Source organism: Plectropomus leopardus, chromosome 8, assembly GCF_008729295.1.
Source record: "Plectropomus leopardus isolate mb chromosome 8, YSFRI_Pleo_2.0, whole genome shotgun sequence".
NCBI classification, from domain to species: domain Eukaryota; kingdom Metazoa; phylum Chordata; class Actinopteri; order Perciformes; family Serranidae; genus Plectropomus; species Plectropomus leopardus.
The window spans coordinates 12,731,893-12,745,984 of record NC_056470.1 but is presented as its reverse complement, the minus strand read 5'-3'; the positions used below and the strand labels follow the sequence as shown (position 1 = coordinate 12,745,984).

Sequence of the window (14,092 nt, the reverse complement as noted above, 5' to 3'; positions counted from 1 at the left end):
AAGGGTTAGTTCAGATTCACCAAAGTCACACAGTAACAAACTAACTGAAGCAGTTATTATTGTGTTCTGCAAGGTAAAATGACTGGCTTTGAATGAAGCATAGATACAGTATAACTGTCAGAACTGCCTGTTATGACAATAAAGGAGGACTGACAGCAAGATCAAACAATAAAAATATTCTAAATGTATCTTCCACTTAAAGGGTAACTTTGTTAATTTTAAAGCTGGACCCCTTTTTTCATGTTTTTGTGTCTAAGTTAGCCAGGTAAAACCAACCTGATGATGTGACCTTAATATTCTGATTCACTCTCAGTATCAGCAACAACCACGACCAATAACATTAGTAGAGTAAAAAGCAATAAGTCATGTTAATTCGGTGATAGAGTCAATATCGAAAATTAAACAAGAAGAAGAGGATGCACGTGAAGTTTCTTGGAGGAAAATATTTTTTGCTATTGCTCTGACTGAATTTGGCAAAAGCTGGCTCTGTTGGTGATGAAGGAGATGTTCCCCGGTACAAATACAATGTTCATTGTTGTTTCTTTACTGATTGTTGTTAACAAGGTTCACATCACATACAAATGGTAAATAGAAATAAATTGTATTTTTTTAGACCATTACTGTCTAACTAACAACTTATTTGTGAAGTAGAGGCTAGTGCTAACATCAGGATTGGCTAATGATGTTTGTATTTCAGGGCGAGTACTCCTGCCCGCTGAAAGTGTTTGGGGTGGCAGATAATCAGGACTGATACAGAGAAAAAAACAGAATTTTGAGCTCAGGTAATCAGGATGGTTTTACCAGGCTATGTATAAGTAACTACTGGGAACAATAATCTTGTTGGTTGGTCTAGTATTGAGTGCTGCAGCCGGCAGCCATGATACAGGCTGCAATGTAACTACTCTGGGCATGTTCACACCCTCAGTTTATTCCCTCATGCCATGTATGTGTACAATGGATGTCCATTGACAGTGTACAATTACCCCAAGTGGTTACATTGCAGCCTGTTTTGTGGCTGCGGCAGTCCCACTTGATATCTTACCAATTTTAAAATAATGTTATTCCCAATTAGTCACTTAGACACAAAAACATGGAAAAAGAGGGTCCATCTTGAAAAATACAGAAGTTAGCTTTCAAACTGATAAAGTACATTTTGCTGCCGACCCTGCCCACAGCAGTACATTGCTTCGCCTCCATAGTGGTACTCTTGTCTGCCTTTCAAACTGGGGGTGTGCTAACTACCATCGACTGCACTGTATGTAATACACTAATCATGGATACCTCATACAATGTGTCTTCAAAAAATCTGAACTATCTCTTTAAAGTTTTCTGTCTTTACTTATTCTAGTAACCAATACAAAGAAATGCCAGGTTTGTATGAATCATGCTGGATTAAAAAGAATTACATTTACAATCAATAAAATCAACCATAATGTTGTAAAGAGTGAATATTATGCAACACTGTTCTCTTTATTTTTTTTCTCTCACTCTCTCTCTCTCTCTCTCTCACCTTTAGCACTCCCTTTTCTCTCCCTGAAATCTTTTTTCATCCAGAATTCACCTTTTGAAGTTGTATGCCTTTCTTCTCATTCTTTGTACCTCTGGGCATTTTGCTGTAATGGATAACGGAAAGGAACACTGACTGAACACTCGTGTGGTACATCAATGGCCAGCACCTCACTGACTGATATTCTCAGTACCAAATAACACACATCATTGTCTGGAGAGACATTGCAGTTGTTTTACTTTTTGCAAAGTCTGTGGTGAGGGTAGAAAATGAACCACTTCTCTGTGTAGGCGCACAACAAGAAAAGACACTAACAAACAAGTGACTCACAAGCTGTGACATGAGTGCAGCCATTTTCTGATGTTTAAAAGACTCAACGTAGCGTCTCAGCTCCACTCAGGCTGCAGTTAGACACTAAGGTTAACTATTCATACGTCTTTGCAAAGGAAAATCAATCCACTCAACAACATAGATGTCATTTCAGTGTGACATTGATGCTTTAGCTCTCACGCAGCTCGGGATCTTTTGGCTGTGTTTAGTCGAGCATTTCATCTCAAAACATGCGAAAGAGAAGTGCTGCAGACAAGATAATCATACACTGCAAAACACAAAGACACAATCCAGGAAAACCTTCACTGTCTTCTCTGTAAATTAGGTGACAAATGAGGTGTGAGACGGAATGTGATAGAAGGAACAGTCAATGGAATAACAAAAAACAGCACATTAATTAAAACATTTAATTTAATGCTTATTTTATCATTTTTAATGATTTTTTAATTGCAAATGCAATGACTTTCTAAATTGTTTTTAAATGTTTCCATTCATCAGTCAATCAACCAATCAATTAACATTACTTAACTTATGTAAATATTACAGTTGGCACATATATGTAGTGATGCTTTAGACTTACCCTTAAATAACACTGAATTTAACTATTTTCCCCATAATAAGTTGTTTGCTTGTTCTGTCGAGATGTCCCTGACTCAATGACATTTGCTCTGCTTTTGCATTGATAATGCATTAAACCAAATGTTGTTTTACTTTCACTGAATCACGTTTGTTTAAATTTGGGTCATCTGGGTTTTTTTGTTGTTGTTGCTTTTGTTGTCTCTGATGAAAATTAGTAACATTGTAAACCTGCCCTGCTCCAAACGAATAAAGCTGGACCTCAAGACACTGAAAATATGTGCAATTAGTTAGGTGGACCGTTCAGGCTAGACCACAGCAGGACCTCCAGAAACTCATAAACAAATCATCTGAACATCCTCCACATGAGCCATGTACAGACACAGACCTCTGCCTGTTTCATGTTCTGGATCTTAACTTCTTATCTCACTGTATTTAATGTTCATTTGTATCTGCAGTGTGTGGTCCTCTTGTTTGTATAACATTAGACCACGGACACTCAACTTGCTTTGCCCAGGGCCACTTTTGCAAGAAATGACAGGTTTCCAGGGGCCAGTTAAAAAACAAACATTATTAATATTTATCAATATGTACAATACATAAGTTGCCTGTTTTCAACATTTCTACAACTCTGTCCTAAATAAATAAACAAAATTAATTTATATGTTGGCCGGTCAACCAGCGTCCTATTTTGATTAATTTCTTTTAGATTGACTGTTCTAAACACTATTTCTGAATTTTATTTCATGTTAATCTATTTTTCAAAGTATTTAAATGAGTATTTATGAATATCTCCCCTGTGCCTTCTGGTGATTTTTCCCAGAATACTTTATCAGCAGTCTGCCTGGTCTCCTTGAATCAAGCTGACTTTACATCAATTGAAAAATAGTATTATTTGGGGGGTGGGTTGGCCTGAGTGTGGGTTCCCACGCTCTTCCTACCATTTTAACTGGGGTTGGCAAACTTCCACCAAACCACATACTCTCACCATTGACATCTATGGTCTGAAATATCTAAATGATAGAGGTTACAGTGGCAGCACCCTCCCTGTGAGGAACTCCTACCTCAAAGGCTCAGTTCAGGACAGTTTAAGAAGTAGATTTTTTTTGCTCTTTCACTGTAAACAACGAAAACAAAACACGGCCTGATTTTTATCACTAGTATACTTTAAGCCATAACATAAAAATAGATTCAGGTTGCAGCCTCTAATGCCACTAGCTGTTTCTCGTTGTTTTTGTGTTTTGATCCTTGGCCATCCTTTTCCTAAGCACAGCTCATGTGATTTTTGTCTGACCACCTTAAGCAAAATGGGAAATCTACTGGTAACATAACACCTAAGTCACTGTGGAAGCCAGGGGAAATCATGTCACCACCACCTAAACTCAGAGGACAGACACGGGCAGCAACTGAAGCGACTAGAAGCAGCTGAAAGATATGGACATGGATCTCAATCTGTACTGTTCAGTTTTCTGTTCCTGAAACCCAGAAAAGGTGTGTTTTAAAAGTTTTAAACATCCACTCCCTCACATCCATTTTAGCCACACACTCTTTCCTCAGGCCACCTTGAAAAGCCACTTATGGTTTGAGTGAATTATCCTGCTTGAATAAAGTCACATGTATTTGAAAATAAATGTACTGTAAATGGCATAAACTCACAGCTGACCTGGCACACTTGTGCTGAGCTTTGAAGTATATAAAATTGTCTTTCCGCTTTATAAATCAACAACAGGGTGAGACGTAGCTGGTCTGTTGTGAACATCATATCCTGAGATAATCATAACATCTGAATATAAGCACTAGATGTCTGGATCACATCATCTCCAGCACATGAACACATAAAACAGACACTGAGCCGAGAAAGGCTGAAATCCATGAATGTAGTTCACTGTTCTGCACCAGTTTGAAAAGGCTGCTTTCATTCAGTGTTGACATATTTAGACTCATTCAAAAGAATAATGAACAAGATGAATGAACAAACTGTGGTAACAATATATTCATTACTGATAAAGTTTTAAGGCCGTCAACCTCACTGTCAAAATGTTGTTTGCCCTCCTCACAGTAACAGTATTGATTTTAGCATTATTTCGAAACCATTTTGATCTGACTTACTCAAGTCAAATATATCAAACAGTTTTTCTGTCGTGTGCAAACTGTTTTTATAAGGTATTAGAGCTTGTGATGCTCAGCTTCACCTTAATTGGACAATTTACAGAGACAACATTAAGACAAAGAGAGGTAAAGACATACGAATTACAGTAGGTCCACTCAGTCAGCAAAATGACCTGATAAGGTAATTCAGCAGTAAAATATTTAAATATTAATTACATTGTGAATCAGTTAAAGCTGGGGTAGGCAGTTTTTGGAAAAGGCAAAATAATAAATAAATACAAACCTAGCAAAATTTAAAAATACATCCTCCTCCTCCATCTCTCCCTCTCTGTCACAAGCCCCTTCCACAAGATAACCACAGGCATATGCACATACTTCATACAGTAACCTGGTGTTTCTCATAGCCCCTTGTGCCCTTCTCTCTGTTTATCAGAGCACAAATGAGACAAAAATTAGTTAGCAAGCAGCCCACAGTTCCTCCGTCTCACTCCTCACTGCTATAGACTACTGCCCCGGAGAAGAGCAAGCAGCAGGTCCTGAGACGGACCCTCAGTCAGCGGCTGTAGCAATTTGAAATCAGCCAGTGCAAACCCCAGTGCAGGGTGTCGCAGCAGGCTAACCTGTGTAATGGCAGCAACAGAAAGTTTGCTGATCCAGCTGCTGGGGTTTGCATTGGCTGAGTTTGAGTTGCTACAGCTGCTGCCTGAGGAACCTTGCCTGTCAAGCTCTTTGAGATGACTTGTTGTGATTTAAAGCTCTGCTATATAAACATGACCTTGAAGCCGCAGCTGTGTGTGTTTGGCTCTGGTAAGCAAAAGGCAAAACTATTAGTGACAATTTCTCTCTATCACTGAAAAACTTTGGCAATATTCACTCGTGTTCTGATCAAGTGAACTCTCTTTTTGATAAGTCCATCTTTCTTTTTTGGGGTTGCTCTGCAACGTAGGCCGTTTTTGCCAATGCTGGAATAGCAACTTTTGCAACTTTTTCTACAGGATTTGCCATCATTAAATCTGGCTTTCATTATATGAAAGGACATGCACATGATCTGCATTTGTAGAACAGCCAATAGGAATGCCCTGTCGATGACACCAAAATAAATCTGCCTACCCCAGCTAAGAAACGTGCACAGTATGTCCACATTCCTCTTGTTCTGATCGACGTTGTCTGAGAGTGTGTATCTGTAGGAGAATATGTTTGTTCTGTCTTGGATTTATGGGCTTAATCTTTGCTCCTAATTGTCCTAACAAGCACTTAAAGATTAGCTGTGTTGTACAAACTGTGCTGCCAAGAAAACCTTTAACCAAGCATTTAACTTTCAGAATGTAAAAGCATTATAAATGCTATCACCATTGTGGGTAGACACTTTTTTTCCCATTAAGATGTTAAAGGGTAACTGGATAATGGTGATGCCAAAATGCTTGAATAAACTTTAAAATAAGAGGCTTAGAGTTTGTCCATGTGGAAATCTCACCCTAACAGATTGAGAAGTATTGTATAGCAAACAGAACATAAATTATTTCTCACTTGGACAGTAGGGAAAAGCTAAGAGACAAGGCTTGGTGATGGAAAATAGTTAATTCATAACAACAGTGTGTTTTTTCCAGATAGTGGCAACCCTATAAAACACAAGTGGTCCTGATTAGCAACAGTGTGACCGTTTTTAATGTTGGCCAGCCCAATTTAAAATAGCACTGTCAGAGGCTGAATTTATCCTGGTTAGACTCCACAACTCCACATTATAATGTAATTTGGGTTTTAAAGAATGCAGTTCATTAATGAGTTTGACAAAAAACTTAAAAGCACCATCATGAAACTTTCCGCAGCCTATAACCAGCACTGTAGTACATATTCAGTAGAGGTATATATCCTTGACCTGTTAATATTTTTTATCTGTGACTTAAAGCTCTCAGTGCATTCTCTGTGTCATCCTCACCTTTGTAGATCTTGCGATGGAAGTTAATGGCATCCACAGAGGCAGTGACAATGTTGGTGTTGCAGTGGCGAGCTGCCACAATGCCAGCGACCTCATCCATTAGCTTCATGGTCACACCTGGTCCAGACACAAAAACACAGTTTTTTTTACGTTAAACAGTGGATTCATAGCAGCAGATTCATAGATATTTTGTACATGTTCTGAATATTTCCCCCCTCTCTTCTTTTTTTTCATAAAAATATTGCCTTAACAAAATGTCATGATGCTGCACATCAACTATGTAATGACACAAAATAGTCTCCAGCACTTTGATTGATGTGTGTATTGTTTGTTGTTTCACTGTAAAGGAAGTACTGCTGACTCCACCTGAGGAAAAGTCTCAATATAGATTTCTCTCCCCTTATAAATAAAACTCCACTGGGTTTTCAGTTATCAAAATATTATTGAAAAGTTTTAGCATTTCCATGAAAAGTAGTCAAGTGGGAAGAATCTATGAAAATAAGCTTTCAGCCACATACAATGCAATAAATGTTGTGAAAGCTGAAAGCTCCAGAACAAGCCAGTAAGTGGCCCCTGAGCTGAGATTTCTTCTCTCTCCAAGGTCAAGAACTAACTCTGCAATTGTGCAACTTCCAATGTGCAAATGGCAACTTATCATCACTGAAATATCACACTCAATCCTTTTAGGGTAAGTGCAGTCATTATGTTAGATGGATTCTCAGATGTGTTTGAGGCACTATTTCATTCAGATGAGATTGTTCAATGTAAAAGCTAATGGGCTTCCTGATGCAATTAGAAAACTATCCACCTGAGGCTAAATTATGAATGAGTCTCATTGCCATTTCCTCAACATTAGCTTCTCATCTAGACCCATTAGTCCACTGTTGATATTGTATGAGCTGACAGCCAACAAGAAGTGTTTCATTTGACTTTTAGTTAACTGACTGTCACCTGACAAATGTTAGGAATGTTCAAGAAACTGCACATAATTTATGTTACATTTATGCTAATGATTTAAGTTCACCCCCTTACATGAGTATACATTGATGATCCTGTTGGCCCATTGTTAAAAACATAAAAGAAATACAGAGAACAGTCCAGTTTATTTATCCATAGAAATTCTTAATGTTTAAGTTTTTCTTAAATGTGACCTATTGCAGTTGTATGAATGATGACAACCCTCTCTTAGTAACATGCCATTATGACACCTGCACAAAGAGTGTGGCAGTTGGTGTGTTGTGCATACAAAGTATGGGACTTTGACACAAGAGACGGACTCTGGTTTCTTTTGAGGGAATCGTTTGACAGTTTGGGAAATTCGTTCATTAGATTTTTTTTTGTTAGGAGTTAAATTGGAAGATTGACAACATTCTTCATACGAGAATCAAAGCGTAAAAATGACACATTTTGGTTTTAATGTGAACATTTTCAGTGTAGTGCACTTGGAACCACTATGTAACCTGTGCAGACCTGTACCTTATCCCTAGATCTGTTTTGCGATCCACTGCAGATAGTGCTCATAAATGTAGGCGGGGTTGTTACTCTTTGTTCCATGCAGCTCTCACTGTATTATCACCTCACCAGTGATGCAAAGGAACGTTTGTATTACATTCTCTTGATCATGCATGGAACAGGGTTGGACACCAGAGTCTCTGTCACGCTGTCTCTGTCAGATATTTTAAATCAGCAGGTTTGTGCTTTGAGTTCTTGTCAAGTGTCAATTCATTCTTGATCAATCAACAGACTGCAGTGTTTCCAGCTCCACCTTTTAGTAACAGATCAGTGTGCTCAGTACCTAAACAGAGGGGTGACGAACAAACAGGACCGATTGGAACGGTGTGGTACTCCAACGTTTCTTTATTTTCTGTTAATTTTCTGTTAAGAAAAAAAGTAAGAGACATCAACTCCGGATGCACCGAACATTCTTAACTATCCAAATCTGCTCTTAGTCAGGTTTGATCATAAATTAAAGGCTCATGATTATTTTTGGAATAGGTAATGCCCCCTAAGCAGTGTGTAATATGAGATTTATATTTGTAAAATTTGATTTCATTCGGTAGATAATCTTTTTCTGTTTTCTAAATTATTTATTTAGATTAATAAGTTATTTTTTATTCAAAGTAAATTCATACATTATATTGTTTTAAGTTCGCCCTGCTTTGAGTTAAAAATAAGGAACTAGGCCTACATAATGTGGTGCACCTTCTGTGGAGTGACAGGAAAGATGCTTCTCTTGTGAGTTCAGTTGAGATGAGATGTTGTACGTAGTGTCCGTACGTAGTCTCCGTGCTTTCCTAACCACAGCCCTTGAGAAATTCAGCGTTTAAAGTTTAAAGAAAGCAGCAGTACTACTGTATGAGGGCAGGTGTAGCGTCAGGTACAAATACTTTTGTACATGACCAAGAATTGGAGAGGTGCCACCAAAAAAAAGAAAGAAAGAACTACCACAGAACTGTTAGATAAACTTAAACAAACACATAGGGCCATATCCACAAAAGGCTGCTGCTTTTGTGGCCACTAAACCTGTGCAAATGAGAAAAAAGACAGCATGCAATCCACAAAGCATGTGCAAAGGGTGAAATGTATGCAAATTGCACACAAATTGCACTGCACAGCACACGGCCTATGTCTAATTTTGAAAACACATGTATAGTTTCAGCTGCTGTGAGATGCTGGATACAGCTGCCACACACAGTTAACTGCAGGCAACAAACAAAACTGACGCTTTCTGCAAAATTTTGTGCTCTCTGTAGTTTCCTTTATGAACCAATCTGTGTTCTGAAATGTGGAGAAAAGCCTGAAACACTAGGAAAAGATTTGCTTACTCAATTAAATGTAAAAGGAGGGCAATTTACGCTCAGCTGCCAAACTTTGTAGGTGTGTTGCACCGGCATATAATTAGCGCAAATTCTTTTGTGGATAGGGTGCTAAAATGGGGCTGATTGCTAGTGCTAATTCTGTGCAAATCATAGTGCTATTAGCAGGTACAATCCATTCTTTGTGGATCTGGCCCATTATTTTCCAGAGCGTCAGAACTGGCGTTTCAGGAAAATCATAACTCAAAAATGGCAAAATATTTGTGATGCTACAAATAAAAATGGAAACTAAAAGAAAATGGTTTGACATGAAAATCGCATCAAAAGAAAGATGGAAAGAAAAAGCATTGCCCAGACTAAGTGCTGCATGATGACAACTGGAGAAGGACAACCTACAAGTAGACACATAATAACCTAAATTTTTGTTAGTATATGAATGAATAGTGCATGAGAATAGCCTGCATTTCTGAATCCCAGAAAAAAATGGTAGTAAAAAATACAGCAAATTGTAGACACAAGAAAAGTGAGAAGAAATTTGTAAGTATATGGCTTTCTACACAAGGCCTAATGAGCATATAAGGACAACAAAGAGCTGGATGTTGCTGCAGGAGAAGAAGGGGGATCTCAGCGCACTGCCTCAACACATGGAGTTAATCTGAAGAATACATGCCCACTGTTGAACTGGCAGTTGCTGCATGTTATTAAAAGCTTTATTTGTGACCATGTGCTCTAGATCTCATATTTGTTTGATAATTTATACCATGAACACTTATCACAACTGCGAGTGAAATGAATCCATCTTGTTCTTTGTGAGAGATTAAACTACAAACACCCAAAACAACCGACAGGAGGGGACTATCTGATACTAAAAAGATCAATTTTGTGTGAAATATCACTTTTAAGATGTGAGAGCAAATCAAGTAACCCATCATCAAAACGTTTGCAGAGCACTTTGCCAATTCCTGCTAAAAGCTTGCAAATGATGTGAAGAGCAAGAAAGCACCCTAAGCGGGAAATCAAAGTTACTGATTACTGTAAGTCTTGACAGCCATTTCCCTCACAAAGTGGACACCAAGGAATACACTAATCTACATCTGCATCTGTCTGTGTGTGCCACTCATACGATTATGTCAGCTTGTGAAGGAAACAGTTGTTTGTGGATTTCTCATAGAAAGTGGGACAGCTTGTATAGAGTGGGTGGGTTAGAGACGAGAGGCATCTGTCATGTCGGAGAAAGTGTGTGCGCATGTGTAATATGTGTGTGTTTGTGAATGCATGCTCATTTAAAGATATTCAGACTCTTCACTAGACACTCCAGTTGCCCCAGTCGTTCCCTCTGAGTTACTTTTTGTATCTCTCAGGCTACAGAAAATCAATAAGTCTGCTTGCTGATGGCTGGTTTGGCTCCCAAAGGCTCCTACCATCTGCACTGTGTGGCTCTATTTATGACAGCCAAATGTGTGGGAGTACAAACAGAATGTGCTGCTTGCACCCAAAAGCAGCATTCACTGTAAAAGTGGGCCCGCTGAGTTGATTAAGAATTTAACATGCCATTACTTTGACATCCTCTCATCCCAAATGGCCAAAGCATAACTTCCACTTTATTTTACTGATAATACAAATATGTACAAAGATTTATTATTGAAAGAAAACTTCTTTTTTTTGGTCCTTGCTAAACCTTTGTCTGGGGTAGAAGATAAATGTACTTACATCTCCAACACTATTTCAAAAAAGAAAATGGCTTGTTGCTGGAGAAATTGGATCGACTTTGATGTGTGATTATATGGTTGAACACAGGCCAGGCAGAGTGAGAGTGACAGACCTTTTGCTCCGTCAAATGAAAGGCTCCATTAACTTTAACTCAAACTACAACCCTGTTGATCAGGGAAGTACAACTATTAAAAACGCTCTGATAAAAGTCAATGATATGGCCACAGACGGGTGACAACAGTACATCAGGCGTTAAGTGTGTGTGGGCAAGCAAACATATCACTTCCTGCCTTAAGCCTGCTGTGAAACATTCTCCAAAAACCCATCTTGATTTTTCCTGTTTTTATACATCTCTGCTGTTGTGAAAATTGATGGGATCTCACCTAAGATTGAAAATGTCCCCTGAGTAAGAGGCGTAGTAAGCTGCTGCTATTCAAAGCCTGGAGTGGTCGTGTCTGAGCATGTCACACTTAATGGAGATGGATCATGACCTGACAAGATGATGAAATTGAATGTAAACGTTGGCTTACCAGACCTGAATCTAAACATTTAATAAAATTTAAAGGCACCCTACTGAGACTTCCTGACCAGACTAGTCGACAGAATAAGATGTTGGCAGGTTGGTTATTGTAGGTTTAAAGAGAAAATGAAAACTGACATTAATATGTTGTATTGTTTTAGGATATCAGTATCTTTAATTAACTCTAAATGTTGACTGAGGCATGAATTCCATCTTAGTGTGATACAGCCTCATTCTCTATAGTTACTAATGAACTGAACTGACATTTTTCAGTAACTTCCTTCAGCTCTGAAAGTTGTCCCAGAAATAATCTATTGCACTATACTGTTCGTATTAGGTCAATAATAGTATCATCTTATTTGCTATAAAGGAACATAACAATTACAAACAAAATCCTAAAGTAGCATTTGGGTGATTTAACTGAGCCAGATAAGCTGCAATAAGAAACAATATGCTACTGTTGCCTTTCATACACAAATATCACTGTTTTTGTCTTCGCCCCATAGCAGTTCTACAAAACAGCAGCTGTGGTAGCAGTAGTCACGCATCAGCTGATAAGCTCTGATGATATTAATCCTAGAAACAAAGTGATCCCACATTTTTGAGATTTCATCTCATTTGTTCTTCTATTTGAGAATATTGAATGATATTGAATGATTCTGTTTCTCTGTAATTGCACGAGGGCTCTTATCAGAATGAAACAATCTTTAGGAGGTCATTTGGGGTAAATAAAGGAATCATAAGGGATGAAGAGAAAGCCCCACTCAGCATGCTATGGTATAAAGTGAATGCTAATGTGCTAAATGGCTAGACTGGAAAAGAAGTCAAGAATATCATTTTATGACATGACACAAACTCTGTAACTTTGTGAGAAAATAATGAATAGAAATGCACTGAGGAGTGGTTATTTGTGGATAGGACAGTGAATTTCGGAGACCGAGTAGAGCAGTGAGAGTGGGCTCCCGTGGTCTTGTTCTTTGGCTCCCCGGTGTTAGCAGCTCTCCAGATGCCTTGTGAAAACAAGGCTGGTGGGTGTGGGGGAATAATTACCCCGGTTTGTTCAATGTTCTTCACTTTACCACACTCTCTTAGAGACGGCTTAAAAGTAGCAATGAGTAGTTAAAAGCTGCAAGTTTGGATGTTTGAGTACTGTTGTTTAGCTAGAGTTGGTTCTGATGGCAAAGCTGAGAGCCAATTATGCACAGTAACTGATAAAGGGCTTCGGTATCTAAATTGTTGGAATTTTAGTAGCCTATTATCCAGCACCATGAACTTTGTGGGAGAAAGCTTCAACAGTTTTCCAGAGTGATTCATTAACATTCTTTCATCTCAGAATGGAAAATAAACATTTCATTGAGCTGTAACTGGGAAATTAGAAACAAATGTGGCTATGCTGCATTGTGGTCTGAATTTTAGTTTAGTGTGAAGATCTTCCTGCAACTCTGTATCAAGAACTTTTCAACTGCAGATGTGAGAATCCTTTATTCTAAAACTCAATGCAAATCTTCACTCAGTTTTACTCTTTGTTGCCTGAACTTAAAACTCAGTGAATCAATATGTTTTTAATCAACAATAAATCAGTTCCACATATTGCAGACAAAAGAAATAACATGCATAAATAACTTTTTTTTCAACCAAAGCACTAAAGGAAGCTGGTATTGTAGAAAAACCAGAGTGCTGCACGGGGTCACGACACTGGTGTTGGTGACGGAAAAAAAATCAGGTGCTCTTTAAGGACAGGGCAAGTAGTCAGACAAGAATAAAAAATAAAACAGAAATGACTGTCAGCTTGCTTTATGTGGTAGTTTATGGTATAGGTTGGCAGTCTGAAAAGTATCCGAGGCACTCTGTTAGTAAAAATCCTTCATTAATTAAGGATTGAATAAAGGATTATTTCTTAAAACAGGGGGGCTACAGCTTTAAATTAGAATTAAGACTGTTTGATTCCACTTAGAAATAATCTAAGCCCAATTTTACATTAACCAAAAGTGAAGAAAAAAACAAACATGAAGCAGCATCACTTACGTAGGGTTAGTAGAGATTTTGCATGATTTTTTTATTGTAAAATAAAACATGGCTATTACTGGGAAATATGTAGCGTTTATTGATAAGATTTCTTGACGATTTTGTGTTTCTCACTCTGCATGTGGGATACCACTGCTTTGTGTCTGAAAAACTTTTTGCAGCAAAATCTTGGTTAAATAAACAGTTTTTGATGAATTGAGGGTACAGTGACAGCTGGCGAGCAGACAGTGGATCCTTTGCTCTGATCAGCTCTGAGTGTTTTGGGCTCCACTACCCTATCCTAAATACTTCTGTGAGATTGGTTTAAGACATTTTAATACCAACTAAGGCCTCATTTTTTTGATTCATGAATTCACTGCCATTTAAGACTTCTAAGGATCTGCAGGAAATCTGTAAAATAAGCCCTTTATTAATTATTATTATGGATGTAATTACGGATTTTTAATTACAATCAGATTGCCTCAGATGCTTTTCAGATTGCCAACCTATATCACTAACCTCACTACACTACCCCACTGAGTGCGTTGATCAGACATTGTTATTTATTTTTACTCTAAAAAAAA

General features: G+C 38.1%; 1 protein-coding gene across 2 annotated transcripts in view; it reads right to left on the bottom strand.

The window, feature by feature from the left end:
- Positions 1 to 14,092, bottom strand: part of acot7 (acyl-CoA thioesterase 7) — a 75,417-nt gene that overhangs the window by 23,606 nt on the left and 37,719 nt on the right. For both annotated transcript variants that reach the window (XM_042491913.1, XM_042491912.1), the window contains exon 7: positions 6,459 to 6,575. In XM_042491913.1, coding sequence (XP_042347847.1) covers positions 6,459 to 6,575 — 117 coding nt within the window. The remainder of the gene's footprint in view (positions 1 to 6,458; positions 6,576 to 14,092) is intronic.